General features: G+C 52.0%; 1 protein-coding gene across 1 annotated transcript in view; it reads right to left on the bottom strand.

Moving 5' to 3' along the window:
* The window catches only part of HIRA (histone cell cycle regulator), a 58,899-nt gene extending 51,794 nt beyond the window's left edge, over positions 1-7,105 (bottom strand). Inside the window, exons 1-4 of the mRNA XM_065889632.1 lie at positions 7,051-7,105; positions 5,715-5,825; positions 4,447-4,537; positions 3,140-3,234 (exon numbers count right to left, since the gene is read on the bottom strand). Of these exons, the coding sequence (XP_065745704.1) occupies positions 3,140-3,234; positions 4,447-4,537; positions 5,715-5,793 (265 nt within the window). The 5' untranslated portion in view covers positions 5,794-5,825; positions 7,051-7,105. The remainder of the gene's footprint in view (positions 1-3,139; positions 3,235-4,446; positions 4,538-5,714; positions 5,826-7,050) is intronic.
* Between the last annotated feature and the right edge of the window lie 9,570 nt (positions 7,106-16,675).

The following is a 16,675-nucleotide window of genomic DNA, read 5'->3' as shown; positions in this document are numbered from 1 at the left end:
TCATTCTTGGTGATTCCAAGAGGATGATTTTTCTAACACCCTTAAAGTCCTCCACCTACTCCAATGACCTTGGCTTCTGGCCTCAGCCATCGTTCCCACAGTCATGCCCAGAGACCCTCCCTGACAGAGCACTGCGACCCCTCCCTGGTCTTACTGCCCCCCTCCCTGCCGCCACGTCCCCCGCTCACTCTCCGATGGGTCTTCCAGCCGCTATAGCCCTTCCGTCTCCTCATCGGGCCTGGAGTCCATCCTCCCCTCAGCTCTTCTGCTGTCTTTCTTTGCAGGTGCCTGACAAGACCAGCTGGGTTCCGTCCAGCTCTCTCCCCCGGTCTTTCCTGAGCGCCCGCCAATTAGGCCTTTACCCGGCTTCACCAACAGGAGCCACGTTTGCCAAGGCCACCGGCGGCTTCCATGCCATCCAGTCCAGCGGCCGATCCTCGGTGCTCACTCGACCGTGAGGCAACGTGGGGCACACTGCTTGCTCTTGCCTCCTTCAAACGTTCTCTCCACCACCTTCACTGGCTCCCTGGCTCAGCCGCACCCCAGGCTCCTCCCCTGTGCTCCAGGCTCACCCCCCAACAGCCAGCCCGCAGGTCCACTCACCCTGCTGCCAGGCACTGCGGACCCAACAATGTCCACTCGCCCCCACACCCCCTCCCACCTCAAGTAAGGAACCTGCATCCCTCCCGCTGCTCAGGCCACAGTCTGGGAAGCCGTCCCACCTCCTCTGGGGCCTCACCTCACTTCCCACCCCAGGGAGTCTGTGTGACCACCTGCCCTGACTTCCACCATGACGACCCACGGCCCCCGACAGGCTCTCACCTAGATCACATCACTGGTCTCCCCAGTGCGGCCTCGGCCCCCCCACCATATGGGCTCCATACTGCTGCCCAGGCCTCCACACTGCTCTGCCTCACTCAGACGAAAGCCCCTCCCGGCCCCCTCCCCTCTGCACTCTCCCCCGCCCTGGTCCTAAGCCCACGTCTACACTCCATCTGCTGCCCCAGTTGCTCCCTCCACCTGGATAGCTCTCTGCAGGTCCACACGGCTGTCCCCTCATCGCCATCTGCTCAACCCCTGGATGCCACCTTCTCAGTGAGACCCTCCTTGGGAATCTGAGTAAAACTGCACTTATCTCTTTCTATCATTAGATATTCCAATTGGCTATGATTAGTGAAAGACAGATAATTAAAAATCTTCTTGTATAAGGCCAATTCAATGACTTATTTTTATTAGTCTGAAGTGCTTTTCAATGCTTTATAAGTCCTAAAAGCTTTATTCCTCATATCATCTCATTTTTCTATTGTTTTCCAGTTTGTCAACCTACTTCTTTTTCTTTTCTCTCTTTTTTTGGCTGCGCCACATGGCTTGTGGGATCCTTGTTCCCTGACCAGGGATTCAACCTGGGCCCCGGCAGTTAGAGTGCCGAGTCCTAACCACTGGACCGCCAGGGAATTCCCTGTCTACCTTCTTCTGATTCTGCTTAACTGTACTGCAGAAATTCCAAAATAACAAATGCGGTGATAGCACCCATGTTTGTCTTTTCTCAGTATCAACGGGAACAAGGCTCAACTGTGAACTATAACATGTGCGCGTGGTTTAAAAGACACAGATCTATCATGGTAGGGAAACAGCTTTCTATGGCCATTAAAAAAAACTATTTTTATTAGCAATTGATGGTGCTACCAGGACCACTGCAAAAGGAGTGGCAGGTATCCCCACTGAAGGTGGGCACCCCTACCTGCCTGGTCGAGAGGAGCCCTGGGGTGGTGGGCCAGGAGGGAGGGCGAGGTTATGGCTCAGTCCAAGTCTCAGGTTAGGGGTCCCACGAAAGTCGTCACTCAGGCCCCACCCCACTTGGATAACCTCATGGATACCTTGTCCAAGTTCCAGAGAAGCCCAACTAGACTCCACTGTGAGCACCTGCCAGCAAGTTAGGGTAAGTTACACATTTTTACTGTTATCAAAGATAACACAATGTTACACTATCAGCTTTCAAAGATGTGGACTCCATCTGTGGTCTCTAAGAGGTGGGTCTGTTCACCTTTAAAGTGTCGTCTGCAGAGTGGGTGTTGAGCACAGACTGCAATGGACCATAGCTGATTCTCTCCTGCCCCATCTCCACCCCCCCAGCCCCCGAGTGGCAGGCTCAATTCCAACCAGCTCGGGACACCCCCCACTCCTACCCCCCAAACCCAGCACATCCTGCACTGAACTGGCATCCGGCCCCATAAACCCATGGTCGTATGGTCTCAGCAGAGGATACCGCTGGCTCCCCAGGCACCCAGCTAGGGGTCTCCCTCATGCCTCCCTTTGCTCAGCCCTTCAAAGTCCCCAGGTCAGTCTCTTCCTCTCTCTCAATGATCACAGGCCTAGTTTGGGCCCTTGCAGTTTTCATCTGAACCCCTGAAACTGCCTTCTTTTCCACAGGGCTGTCAGATGATCCCCCTCTCAAGCCTCCACGACAAAGGGCACCCTCATTAGCAGGAGCGCAAACCTTCCATGACCTGCCCTCACACACTTAGCCAGCCCCACCCCGCGCCGCTTGCTGCCGTGCAGTACACGTCCAGTGGGGTTACATGCTGCCAGCTCACCACTGGCACCAAGCCTTTCTGGCTTCTGCTGGCCCCTGCCTGGCACACCCTCCCAGCTATTCCCGGCTAGATCGCAGGTTCTCTGAGGAAGACTGAATTGCACTGACTCTGGTATCCTTGGCATCTGACCAAGTCAACTTCAGTCCAAATCTGAAAAATGAGTTTCTTTCCATACCAAGCCTATTTAAAACACTTTGCAAACACTCTCAAAGTCAAGTAAAAAGCTTTCCAGTGGGCCCCCGTGTGCGGGTTTCTGTGGAATAAAGAAAGTGCGCTTACGGACTTAGCGATCCACTGATGGAGGTAGTGACTCAGTTCCCAGGATAAACAGCGGAACGTGGGGAGTTCTACATTAAAGATATAAACATACAGCCCATGAGGGCAGGAGTGGGGACACTGACGCAGCTGGAGGCAGGCAGCGGGGAGGGGAGGGGTGGCCCAGACACAGGGCTGCTCTAAGGACCCACAGTCCACAGGGGCCGTGGAGGTGCCGCTGCTGCTCTCGGCCACCGCCGGGGCGCCCACCCCATGGGCAGCCCACTCACCGCCTGAGTGACTCCGCAGGATGGAGACACATCGCCACTGCTCCACGTTGGCAAGCTTGCCACTGGAGCCGAACACGGTGCTGGGGCCGATGTACCTGTGTGAGAGAGGAGTCAGAAGGGCACCCGGGGACTTCCGGGCATCGCAGAGACAAAGCAGACAGACAGCGGCTGGCGAGTGCCAAACGGGTGAACAATGGGGGCTGACTGGGCAAATTATGATCTGTTCACCGGATGGAACGTTACACGGCCTACACCAATCTTGGGAAAATGTCCATGGGATAGAATTACGTGAAGGCAACAGGTCCCAGAATGTCATATACAACACGATACCATACATCACCTATGCTGGAAAATGGACCAGAAGGACACACGTGAAAAATACAAAAATATTAACTGTGGCTTCCTTTAGATGGTGGGATTATGATTTTTTCTCTTCAATTTTCCAAACTGTATACTAAATACGTTATTTACGTTGGCTAAAGCAGCAGAAGCAACACTATTTTTCAATCCCTCCAGTAAGGACTTGAACGCCTCTGCCTGAATACTGGGGCAGGGAAAGCACTGGAACTGGGGTGCTCGCTCCTGGGCCTTGAGCAGTCACGGAGCCCTGCAGACAGGGCACCAATACCTCGGACCCCCAGAGGCTCTGTTAACACCCTTAGCTCCTGTAGAATTCTTTCAAACCTACAGGAAGGGCTCGCGGAGGCAGCTGGCTGGGCTGAGGGAGACAGTGCGCCTCTGCTCGCCAAGCCACAGCCTTGGGGACACTCTGGCTGAGCAGGAGGGTGGGGTCTGGTCCCCAGCCTGGCTGGCCCCAAAGGCCCAGGACCCACCCTAGGAGACTCCAGGAGATGGTCAGTTCATTGTGGGTGCAGAGCAGGGGCTTTTGGGGAAGGTGGGGCTCCTGGGAGCCCCAGGTAAAGCTGACAGAGAATGAGGTGAATGGCAAGAGGGCACGCTCTGGATCCCCCACCCCAGATCCCATCAGAGCACCTTGTGTGTTAGGAAATTTCACTTGAAGGACAAAACAAATGAAGCCATCAATGTCAGCCCTGCAAGGGATGAGCCCTTCTTTTTCAGGTGAAACTCTGCAGCCCTGTGAGGAGTGCTGAGCAGGTCCACAGGCAGGTAGGTGGCCACCCACCGCCCTGGTTAGGCCCCAGCTGCCCTCGCCTACATGTGCTTCCTGGTACTCATCGAGTCAGAGCTCTGGAGATCTCAGTGCCAGGGTGGGGACAGCGACTGTGATAAAGACCAGCAAAGAAGCTTCTAAAAATAAAATGTGAAGTAAAGAAAATGATGCTTACGTAGCCCGCTTCCACACCATAATCAGTTTGTCATCTCCCCCAGAAGCTAAATACATCCCACTGTTTGACCACCGCACACAGTTCACACATGCTGGGAAGAAAAAAAAATAGGGTGATGAAAATCCAGTCGCCATGCTCATTTGCTTTGTGCAGTTTGGCAAGATGCAGAGGGTTTACAAAATCTAATCTATCTGATCTACTCAAGGTACCTACTGTGTGAAAGCCCCGGAAGAACAATTCAGTTCACGCACCAACCTACTTGTGCTGTAAGAACAAATACCAGAGCAGAGTCTGGAGGGGAAACGCTACGTCATCTGAGAAGCATTAGTGCTTAATCAAACAGTCAATAGGAGAAGGCTTCTTTCCATGAAAACTGGTAAGTAACTAAATCTCAGGGCTGTCGAATGATGAGATGTATTTCTGAGTAGGGATAATTCTCAAAATGAGGGCATATACTAAAAAGGCCAAGATGCCTTTCCCAGAACTTTCAGGGGAGCAGCTTGGTAGAGCATAAAACTCTGACTTCAAGCCACCTACCAGCTCTTTTTCCAAACTTGTCAACACTGCAGGCAGACTGGTCCTGCACTTATAAACTAAGGCCAGGAGAAATCCCTGTTGGCCCTGATGGGTCAAGAGCCTCTGGAGCCCCACAGCAGAAGGGACATTATCCAAGATGTGGTCCACACGTGGCCTGCGGGCACCTTGTGTTCTGGGGTGGAGGACGCCAAGGGGCGTGTCGGGAGAGCAGGAACACATAGCACACAGGGAGGGGGCATAACTGATAGTGGAGCATCTCAGTGGGCAGCTAGGTTAGAAACCAGAGCCTGATGCTCAAGGGCAGGAAACTAAGGCACTACAGCAGGAAAGGAAACTACAACACTGTCCAGTGGCCACAAGGGCCTGGCAAAGGGCCCCAAGTGACACGGCGGCCATCTGAGACATTTGGTGAACTGTCTTTCGTGCACCCTTCCCCGGAACCCTACTGCTTCCAGGTCGCTGGCCCCAAAGCCCCATGGAATCAGGCAGTAACGACTCATGAGCAGGAAATCACCAGAGGTACCTGCAGACTGTCCAAAGATGGTTCTGTGGGCAGGCCGAGTCTTCTGCTGAATAACTCACCCAGGTGTGCAGCCAACATCTGTGCCTTCAGACAGCAGGCCGAGGGGAGCTACCGCCGCACGGGCCTTATCTCTCTAATTACAAACACACGTGCTAACCTTGGGCACTGTGCCAACACGCAAAGCCTGCAAAGGGCCACCCTGTAATACCTAAGTGATTGTCCATCTGGCAAAGCATCTTGGGGACATTTTCATCCTTCTCGTCATCCTCCTGGAGGACTGGAGACATATTCCAGATTACAACCTTCCCAGAATCCTGTCCTGGAACGAAGGAGCAGAAACAACTCAATGTGTCAGGAGTGGCAATAGGAGCCTGTGACCCGCCCTCACCTAGCTGTCAGAAGTCAGGGCTGATAGATCAGCAGGATCTGAGTTACTATTATGTGTCACAGGGAAGGTGAACAAAAACAAGTGCCGCTGGGGACTGGAGGCAGTGGGCTCAGTAGGAGGCTGAGGCCTGCCTGGGTCTGCACTGAACTCTGGCCTGGTCTCTAACACAGGTCCACCAGGGGCCCCTAGGAGGTCCTTGTGCCCACCCAGAACCCAGACCCCTCATATTGAACCCAAAGAGGCTGTGCACAGGCACCCCTGCAACCTCCCCTCCCCTCTAGGTGCTGCTTGGGGTCCACTGCTGTTCCCACAGCTGACTGGACACTTTTGAGAACCAAGCCTGAAATGTGCCCTCAACACAGGGAAAGGATCGTTACCATCTTACCTGCCCTTTGCCATCACCTACAGATGGGAGGTCAACTAAAAGAGGGCATTTGAGGTTCCTGTGGTCATAAGCAGAAGTAGTACTCTGCTAAAAATATACATCTATGCATTTTAGTAATGTTTTCCATTACTGATAACTAAAAAAGGGCAACCTCTCACTAACTTTCTGTTACAGAAGGCAAAAACTAGTAAGTGCCTAGAAATGGACATGTCAGAATTACCATAAAGCACACTTGAAATGGCCTCTTGGCCAGTAGGTAAAAATATTTCCTCAACAGCTCCCAAGACCTCACTGTGCCAAGTCGGGCGGGAAGGTGCGCCCCCTCTCGTGGACAAGGACAAAACTCCGGCCCCCCAGCTAAGTCCAGAGCTCCTGAGTGACACAGTTGAATTCTTTTGAGCCCAGAAAAATAAGCTTCATGACTACATGACTAACTTCATAATTTAGCCACCTCCTCCCTTTTTCAAGGTGAGCAAATGCTACCAGAGACCTTGCCTCTGGGGCTAGGGCTTTGTCCACAGGACCACCGGCCACTCCCCGTGCTCAGTAAGGTGGGGATGCAGACTGATTGTAATATGAACCTAGTCAGCAGGAATCTGCTGCCAAAGTAGTTACAGAGAGTATGCCAGAGCCACAAAGGGCTTAGATGTGACCTAGCACATCCATGCTGATGAGCAGCAGGCCCTCTCCCTCCTCCCAGCTCCTGGGCATCAGGAGACATGGGGTGAGGCGCAGGGCTGTGAGCGCTCCCTCCACTACCTGTGAACATACCTTGTCCTCCAGTTGCGAACTTGGTCCCGTCAGGGTGAATATCAACTGAAAAAATTGGCTTGCCTGGGAACAAAGAAAAAAAACACATAACATCTCTCTTGGCTTTTATTCATTGGAAAATAGCAGCAAGCTCAAACATTTAAAATATTGGTTTTTCATGTAACGTCCCTAATCACTGCTCCTAGGGAAAAAAACAGGCTACCAATAAATCACCTGTGAGTTAAAAGACTCTCCAAGGGACATCGAATAGCTTAAAGTCTGAAAGTAGGACAAAGCATCCTGTCACTGCGGGACTGAGCCCGCAGACCCCGGCACTTACACTGAGGTCCACCAGACGAAAGCCCGCCACCTGCCAGGTGTGCGTGTTTGGAAAGACCATGAGCTACTGGGGACAAGAGCCCTGAGTCACAGGGGCTGCACCTCAGCCATCTCCCCATCCCAGGGATTTGTACTTGGCTGCAGCTGGGACACAGGTAGCCTGGCTCTTCTGCCTGGCCATCTGACAGCTGCGCAGGACCAGTGGCTGCAAAGCATAGGCACCGCCTCCCTTGTCGTGACCCTGCTTCCAAAAGCCCCCCCCACCCCGTGTGTTCTTGCTGCATTGACGTCCATGGAGAGTCGCCTTCTCAATGTCTCCTCCAGCTGAGCCTCCAGGGATGGCCCCACGGTGTGGTCAATCAGACAGTCAGTCCCTGCGGGGGAAGGGCTGTGGTACAACACGGGCCCAGTCCCCCACCAGGGGCCCATGAAGCTGGATAGCCAGCTGGGCAGACCTGGCTGGCAAAGGCGCCACGGCAGACTATGCCTGTGCCCGGTGGGTGTTTGTCCAGCTCCCTGGCCTCCTTCAGCTTCTGGCCTGGGCCTTGGGAAGGTGGCTCAGAAATATCTGCTCAGGGACAAATGAGACACCTGACAACAAACTGGACATCAGTGGTCGTTGATACAAAGGGCTGTTGCCAAGGGGTCTCTTAGTTGAGGATGCTCTCTCTGTCACCCAAGAGGTGGTGGCATGGACACTAGCATGAGGGTCACGAGCTGTGGAATCATGTGGCAGCAAGTGCGGGTTGGGCAGGTCCAGCGGTGGCTGCTTGAGAGCTGAAAGTCCTGCCAGGGCTCCCATGAGAGCACGGAAGATCAAGTGCTGGGACCAAAAGGCCAGCGTGGCCCCTGGCGGCACCCAGCTCACCCCACCTTCTTCTGGAGGGCCCACTTCCACTGTCAAGCTGAGAGTGAGCTTCCACAAGACCAGGGAAGTGCCCCCTCCCTCTATTGGTCATTATGTGGTCCTGGGGGAAGCAGCGGTGCAGGGCTATCAGCAAGCAGAGGCACCAAATGCAAATGCCCTACTGCGTCTCCAGTAGCAGGGCAGTCACTCCAACAGCAAAGCCTCTACAACAGGCCCCGGTCCCTGAGCCAGAGCTCTACAGTGACAGGTCAAGTTCAGCCCAGCAGCTGCCGACCAGTCTTGAGCACACGCAGTGTGTTCAAAGCCATCCCCCGCACACAGGAAACTCAGTCCCAGGCCACTGTGAGCACTTGTTCCCGGGGTACGTGGGACGAGCCCCGACACAGCCTCACTCTCTCCAGCGCAGAGCAGCCGGCCCGCCAGAGCTCTTCCTCTGTAGGCCAGACCCTAACAGTCCCCCCTTAACCTTCAAGAAAAGAGCCCAGAAACCATCCCCTGGGGAGCCCAGGAAGGCAGGTGCAGAGAGCACGGGGGAGAGGACCTGAAGGGCCCACACTCAGGCAGGCGGGGACGCCTGCGCCCTCCTGGGCCAAGCGGCTGCCACCAATGACACCAGACTCCCACATGCGCTGCTGGGAACGTGCCACCCTTTCCCCACAGGCTGAGTGGCTGGAGGGAAGCCGTTGTGAAGGTGGTTTCCTGCCACCTGCGCTGTGAGAAAGAGAAAGGACGAGCGGGGCCGTGGGCCCAGACACCCAGCGCCGAGACCTGGTGGGGCCCTGCTGGACGCCAGGGGACAGGGAGCAGCTGGCACCGCTAAGGCCTCGTGAAACTCAGAAGAGCAGGTGTCTCCAGGGGCAGGGGCTGCGACCCGGCCGTGCCTTCCTCCAGGGCCAGGGCCACGCGGGGGTCCGTCCGAGGGACGCTGCCTTTCTAGGGCCAGCCCCGCTGCTCCCTGGCCCCCCACTGCTCCCGGGCTTTTCTCAAACCAGCAGGCAGCATGGCCCAGGGCCTTCCCTCACTCATTTCACCACAAGGGGGAAACGGAGGCATGCAGAGAGGTCTGGAAAGTTGCCCAAGGCCACACAGCTGCCTGGTAGAGGCCAGGTATCTGGCCCCAAAGCCCAAGGAGTAAACTACCTGCCTGGGGGGAACCCATCCCCGCAAAGCCCAGAGGGGAGAAATGAGGGCTAGTGAGCCAGAGGGAAGGCGGGCGAGAGTGTAAGCATGAGCGTGCAGGACCGGGCCTGCTGCTCCGAGCATCGCCCTGGACTCCTCGGCTCTTTGAGCCTGTGTGCACCCTGCCCCCTGAATTTGGGCTGGCCCTGGACCAGTCTTTAACTAACAGAATGTGTGGCGGGCTTGTAAGGAAGCTTCATTCAACATCTGCCCTCTGGAGAGAGCCTGCTGCCATGTAAGAAGTCCAACCCCGCTGAGACCATCCTGCTGAGAGGAGGCCCCAGCTGGCCACACGGAGTGAGAAGTGGGCCTCAAGGCCAGGCCCCGGGGCCCCTGGTGAGCTGTTCCAGCCCCGGGCTGCTCAAGCTGCCCCAGCAGAGCCCGTGAGGAGCTGGGATGAGCTGGCCCCACAGAGCCCTGCCAAGAGCAGCGTCACAAACGATAATAAAGCTGTTGTTTTAAGCCAGCAAGTTTGGGGGTGGTTTGTTATACACGAGATAACCCAAGATGCCAGTTCATTCACTGTTCTGCTTAAGCCAACCCAAGCTGACCATTTATCATCTTAACCAAGAAAGTTCCAGCTCAGCCAGCATCAGTCTTAAGTGGCCACCAGTGAGGAGCATCCACCGGCCCCCGGGGTGCTGGTTAGCTCCTGAAGTCTGTATTCCCTCCTGGAGTGCATCAAAGTCACTTGCCTACAAGTCATGGGCCAGCCTGACCCCCCAAGAACATACAGAGCCCAAGGGCTCCACTGCACAGGTACCAATCACAGCCCATCCTAGGAGCTGACACTGGGCTAAGCAGACAGAAAGTAAAGATACAGAAGCCTGGCCCTGCCCAGGGAGCGCCAAAACGTAGACAACATGAACCTCACAGCTAAGTCCAGTGACAGAGGTCTGCACGGGTGGGGAGCCACCTAACTGATCTTGGGGTCTTCCTGCAGAAATCACAACTGCCCTAAGTCCCCAAGGTTGAGAAGTCAGTGAAAGAGTGGGTGAGGGGACCCCCAAGCCGAGGGGACGTGGCATGGAATCAAGAATGGGTCCGACCTGCCACTGCAGTGCAGCATGGGCAGAGTGGGGAGGGAGCCAGACAGATAGGCAGGGTGCCACCAAGGAGTGCAGACCTTCCCAACTGCCACTCTGGGGCGAGGGCATTAGCTGTTCAGATGGAGAGGGAATTGCTAAGCTGGAGGGCAGTGGGATGGCAGAAATGGGGGGTGGGAACAGGCCTGGGCTTGGGCAGTAAGCGCCCACGGGTTGGATCCTCAGTCCTGCTGCTCACCAGCTCCACAGCCTCGAGTAAGTTACTTAATCTTCCTCTGCAGTTTCCTAATCTACAAAATGGGGAGGCCACAGTCACCCTGACCAGCACCTTGCAAGACGGATTAAGATGCCGAGTCACATGCTTCTAGGCCTAAGTCTCATGTCTGTTTCTGAGATCAGGGTGCACCCCGCTGAGGGGCGTGGCTGGCATAACTGTCTCCTCTTGCAGTGATGCGCCCTGGGGACACACAAAAGTGGACCTACAGGAGGCCACCGGCATGGTACTGGCTTTTCACCCGCTAAGGCAGTGGACCTTCCAGCCCCAAGGAGAGCAGTGGCTCACATGTCCTCCTTCTTCTAAAGGGCTCTTGGCGGTGGAGCTGAGGGAAGGGACGCTGTGGCTGGACTAGTTCGAGAACTTTCCATGTGGCTCAGCACAAGGACAAAGATGAACTCCCAACCCCCTCCAGTGTTCAGCTCTTCTTTGTACAGAGACAGAGACAAAAGTTAAATTAACACACTCCCTGGACCCTTAGAGCTGTCAGCACCCAGCACTCTCTTCCCCGACACCCACCAACCCATTCTCCTCAGCTCTGCTTCCAGGTCACCCCTCCTTGACACCTTTGGGGACCCTTCCTCAGTGCACACAGAGCACCCCGCTTCCACACTCTCCTGTCTGTGTGTGCTGATCTGAGGACTGTAGTACAGATGCTCGTCATCAGGTAGAAAAGAGTGAGTTACAGAAGCTGGGTTTTAGCCAGGGTGCTCAGATAGAATCCTCCTTCCTGGCTTCAGGGAGCTTCCCAGAGGAGAGGAGTGCTGGTGGGGAGAAGTGGGAGGAAGCACGGAGGGCAGACAGGCCAGCTGCCTGCTATGCAGCCACAGGGCCTCTGGCCTTTACACTCTGACGGCTCAAGGGGCAGAACTGACTGGAAGTCCCTTAGTGCATCGTGCTGGCGAGGAGTTTGGGGAGGGCGAGGCCTCCATTCACTGTGTGCTGTGCCCATATGACCCAATAATACTTGGTTCTAACAAATTTTGGTAAATTTGTAATTAAACGTGAAACATGGGAAAATGTGTGAAACATTTATTAAGTGAAAAAGAAGTTACAAAACAATATTAAAATATAAGGTGGGTGCAAAAGACACGATCTTATGTGTAAAAACCCTAAAGATTCCACAAAATAAACAAATTTAGTAGAGCTGAAGGATACAAAATCAACAAACATCAGCTGCATTTCTACACATTAACAGTGAAAATCCAAAAGAAACAAAACAATTCTATTTAAAATAGAATCAAAAAGAAAAAAATACTTAGAAGTAAACTTAACAAAGGTCAAAGACTTGTACGTGAAAACTAGAAAACAGTGCCAAGACAACCAACAGAAACACAAATAAATGGAAAAACAGCCCATCTTCATGAATCGAAGACTTAATATTGTTAAGATGTCAGTAACATCCAAAGCTGTACAGATTTAATGCAATCCCTGTCAGAACTGCAATGACTTTTTTAGGGGGGGGGGCAAAAACAGAAAAACCCATCCTAAAATTCATATGGAATCTCAAGGGACTCTAAATAGCCAAACAAATTCTGAAAAAGAACAAAGTGGGAGGTCTTACACTTGGCTGATTTCAAAATTTACTACAGGGCTTCCCTGATGGTGCAGTGGTTGAGAGTCCGCCTGCCGATGCAGGGGACACGGGTTCGTGCCCGGGTCCAGGAAGATCCCACAGGCTGCGGAGCGGCTGGGCCCGTGAGCCATGGCCACTGAGCCTGTGCGTCCGGAGCCTGTGCTCCGCAACGGGAGAGGCCACAACAGTGAGAGGCCTGTGTACCGCAAAAAAAAAAAAAAAAAAAAAATTTACTACAAAGTTATAGTAATCAAAAGAGTGTGTTACTGGCATGAAGACACACAGACCAATGAAATAGAATACAGATTTTCAAAAAGGCTGCCAAGGCCATTCAATACAGCAAAGGACAGTCTCTTCAACAAGTGGTTCAAGGAAAACTGAATATCCACATGCAGAAGAATGAGACTGGATCCTTACCTAACACCATCTACAAAAATTAACTCAAAATGGATCAAAGACCCAAAGGTTGAACCTAACACTATAAAAATTCTTAGAACAAAACAGGGAAAAAGCTTCATAACATTGGATTTGGCAATGATTTTTTTAGATATGATAGCAAAGGCACAGGCATTAAGAGAAAAAAATAGACAAACTGGATTTCTTGAAAACTTTTGCCCATCAAAGGATACTATCAACAGGATAAAAACGCAACCCACAGAAAATACTGGCAAATTACATATCAGATAAGGAATTAATGTCCAGAATATATAGAGAACTCCTAAAACTCAATACAAAAAAACAAAAAAAGAGAAGTAAAGTAAAAATAACAAGTGCTGGTGGGTATGTGGAGAAATTGGGAATGTACTCTGCTGGTGGGAATGAAAAATGGTGCAGCTGCTGTGGAAACCAGTATGGCAGTTCCTCAAAAAATTAAAAATAGAATTACCTGTGATCCAGCAATTCCACTTCTGGGTTTACACCCAAAGGAATTGAAAGCAGGGTCTTGAAGAGATATGTGTACACCCACATTCATAGCAGCTTTATTCACAACAGCTAAGAGGTGGAAGTAACCTCATGTCCATCGATGGATGATGGATAAATAAAATGTGGTACGTCCACACAATGGAATATTATTCAGCAATAAAAAGGAAAGAAATTCTGATACAAGCTACAACATGGATGAACTGTGAAGACATTATGTTAATTTGCATAAGCCAGTCACAGAAGCACAAATACTGTATGATTCCACTTATATGAAGTCCCTAGAGGAGTCAAATTCATAGAGACAGGAAGTAGATGGTGGTGCCAGGGGCTGGGGGAGGGGGAACTGGGGAGTTACTGCTTAATGGGGACAGAGTTTCAGTTTTGCATGATGAACAGGTGTGTGGAGATTGGCTGCACGACAATGTGAACATACAGAACACTACTGAATTATACACTTAAAAGATGGTTAAGATGGTAAATTTTATTTTATGGTTTACTTTGTCACAACTTAAAAAAATGCTAACCAAAACCAAAGCAAACCATAAATATGTATACAAGCTGGAGGGGCGTGGGAGGGAGGTGGGTATGGTTGTAAAGGTGTTCGAACCATTTGGTCTTGACTGCTGTGTTTACATGAACCCTCACAGGTGCAAAGCTGTGTGGGACTCAGCAGCCACCCCACATAGATGAACGCTACAAGTAAGAGTGGGCTCTGAGTGAGGCAGGTGGGGTCTGTCAACATCATCGTGACATCAGACTGCAGCTTTGCCAAACGTCACCCCTGGGAGAAACTGGGCAAAGTGTACAGAGGATCTCAGCTGCGTGGGAATCTACAACCACCTCAATAAGGAATAAATGCGCATATGTACACATGAAGCCTGTTTTCTAAAAACTGCATATATGTCTGTGTCTGATAAAGGTAAACATCAAAACACCAGTGGCTGTCATCATGAAGCGGATGCTTTTCTCGTGCAGGTGACAGTGCGCACGTCCCATAACCAGCAATCTCTCTGGAGGGAACCCTGCACCTGAGCTCTCTGCTCTCTGCGGGGCAGGAAACCCCTCTGTCCAGCTGCCCGCCTGCCTGCTGCTGCCACAAGCAGCTCCTGGTCTTCCCGCCCAAACCTGCCATCTCGGTCAAGGCCTCACAACAGCCACAGGACTCGCGACTTCTCCGGCCTCAACTCCAGACCAGCCCCTGCCCCCACTGATAGTCCAGCGCCCGCTTCCTCTCCACTCCCACCCAGCGCCCACCCTGGCTCTTTCCCTCCTGCCTCCGTTCCCCGCACTGAGGCCTCCCCTGACCACCCAGCTTGGCACAACAACCCCCCTAACACTGATCTACTTTCCCACGTACTGTAGGTGTCGCTTCCTTTATTGCACGTCTGTCTACTCTGCCCACCGGAATGTAAAGCCCGAGAGCTGAGTCACTTTTGTCTGCTTAGTCACGGGGTCTCCCCAGGGCAGTGACACACAGTAGGCACTCCATAAACACTTGATGTTGTGAAAGGCTGGGCAGAGGCCCCCAGTTCTAACACTCATTCCATGTCACTAGCATCCCAATCCTGGGAAGGTGGGCAGGGGAAGCAGAGCCCTGGCTGCACAGAGCCGTCTGCAGCTAGGACCTCCACCGCTTCAACCACAACTTCTTGGTCTCCCTAAGTCAGCACAACTGCAGGGACACCTCAGGTGTCAGGTGCCTGAGACATTCAAAACACAGCACAGGAAGGAAGCTGGAGCAACCGTTGTTGGGTTGGGTGGTTTTTTTTTTGCGGGGGGCGGTGGGGGGGAGGGGGGGCCATGAACTAGAGTTGAAGAAAGTGCAGGTATATCATTTACAGACCTCCTCACGTCTCCTGCAGCATTTGCCAAAACACAATCAAGAAGGCTTTGGGGCGTCCCTGGTGGCGCAGTGGTTGAGAGTCCGCCTGCCGATGCAGTGGACATGGGTTCGTGCCCCGGTCCAGGAAGATCCCACATGCCCCGGAGCGGCTAGGCCCGTGAGCCATGTCCGCTGAGCCTGCGCGTCCGGAGCCTGTGCTCTGCAACGGGAGAGGCCACAACACTGAGAGGCCACAACACTGAGAGGCCCGCGTATCACACGCACACACACACACCAAAAAAAAAAAAAAAAAAAAAGCTCTGGTGTTTCTTCATACTCTTTTCTCCTCTTATTTTACAGAACAGAGATATTCCTTAAAAGATATCTGCAAGATGAATTTCTATAAATAGAGTCATCCCTCCTTATCTAGATCCATTAGAGAATTAAGAGCAGTTAAGAACAATTTTCCAGGCTTCCCTGGTGGTGGAGTGGTTAAGAATCCGCCTGCCAATGCAGGGGACACAGGTTCGAGCCCCGGTCCAGGAAGATCCCACATGCCACGGAGCAACTAAGCCCGCGCGCCTAGAGCCCGTGCTCCGCAAAAAAGAGAAGCCACTGCAATGAGAAGCTCGCGCACCACAACGAAGAGCAGCCCCTGCTTGCAGCAACTAGAGAGAGCCCACGCGCAGCAATGAAGACCCAACACAGCCAAAAATTAAAAAAAAAATTAAAAAAAAAAGAACTTTCCCATAGAGGAGAAAGTTTAACAACAATCACAACTAAGAAAATAACACTATAGTTAATAATACTGCATTGCATTTTTGAAAGTTGCTAAGAGAATAAATCTTAAAAGTTCTCATCAGGAAAAAATAATTCTTTAACTATGTGAGGTGACAGATGTTCACTTATTGCGGTGATCATTTTGCAATTATGAACAAATATTGAATCATTATGTTGTACACCTGAAACTAATTAATGTACGTCAATTAAAAAAAGAAAAAAGAAAAATAACAACCCTACAATATCATTTAAGTGGAAAATGCATGGTAACACTTCAGCTGTCTGAAGGGAGGCTACTCAATAAAAACACTGGATTTATTATGATATTGGGCATTTGGCTAAGATCTTGAACAACCCAGGTACCTTTATAATATGGTATGCACACTAAACAAAATGTGTTTTCAAAAAGCACTGTTACCCAGTTATTTTTTCCAAATGGTCTGAAAGACCATATTAAAAAGTTTTAACAATGTGTTCTCCTTTTTGTATTTTCTAACTTTTTCTAAATTGAACAGGCATTACTTTTATAAGAAAAATTACTTTACATTTTCCACATTACAAGCATAAAGTCACAAAGTGCTCCATTATCCAGATCCTCACACACCATTAACGTACCCTAGAGCAATCAGATTGGCAATGGACACAGCCAAAAACAAAGCAGCCGTCCTGTTCCTCAATAGCAGCTCCAGCTCAGAGCCCTGGTGCTTCAGGATGAGGAGGCTGAGGCCCCTCAGCATACAGGCGCTTCAGGAAGGCCTCTCGCGGGGCCGGGCTTGGTCATCCCGCGTCACTGAACCTGGCTCCTCCTCCCCATCTGCTCCTTCACAGTCTTACTGAT

This window comes from Phocoena phocoena, chromosome 13, assembly GCF_963924675.1.
Source record: "Phocoena phocoena chromosome 13, mPhoPho1.1, whole genome shotgun sequence".
Lineage (NCBI taxonomy): Eukaryota > Metazoa > Chordata > Mammalia > Artiodactyla > Phocoenidae > Phocoena > Phocoena phocoena.
The sequence above is the reverse complement of the archived record's forward strand: the minus strand, read 5'-3'. Positions and strand labels throughout refer to the sequence as shown.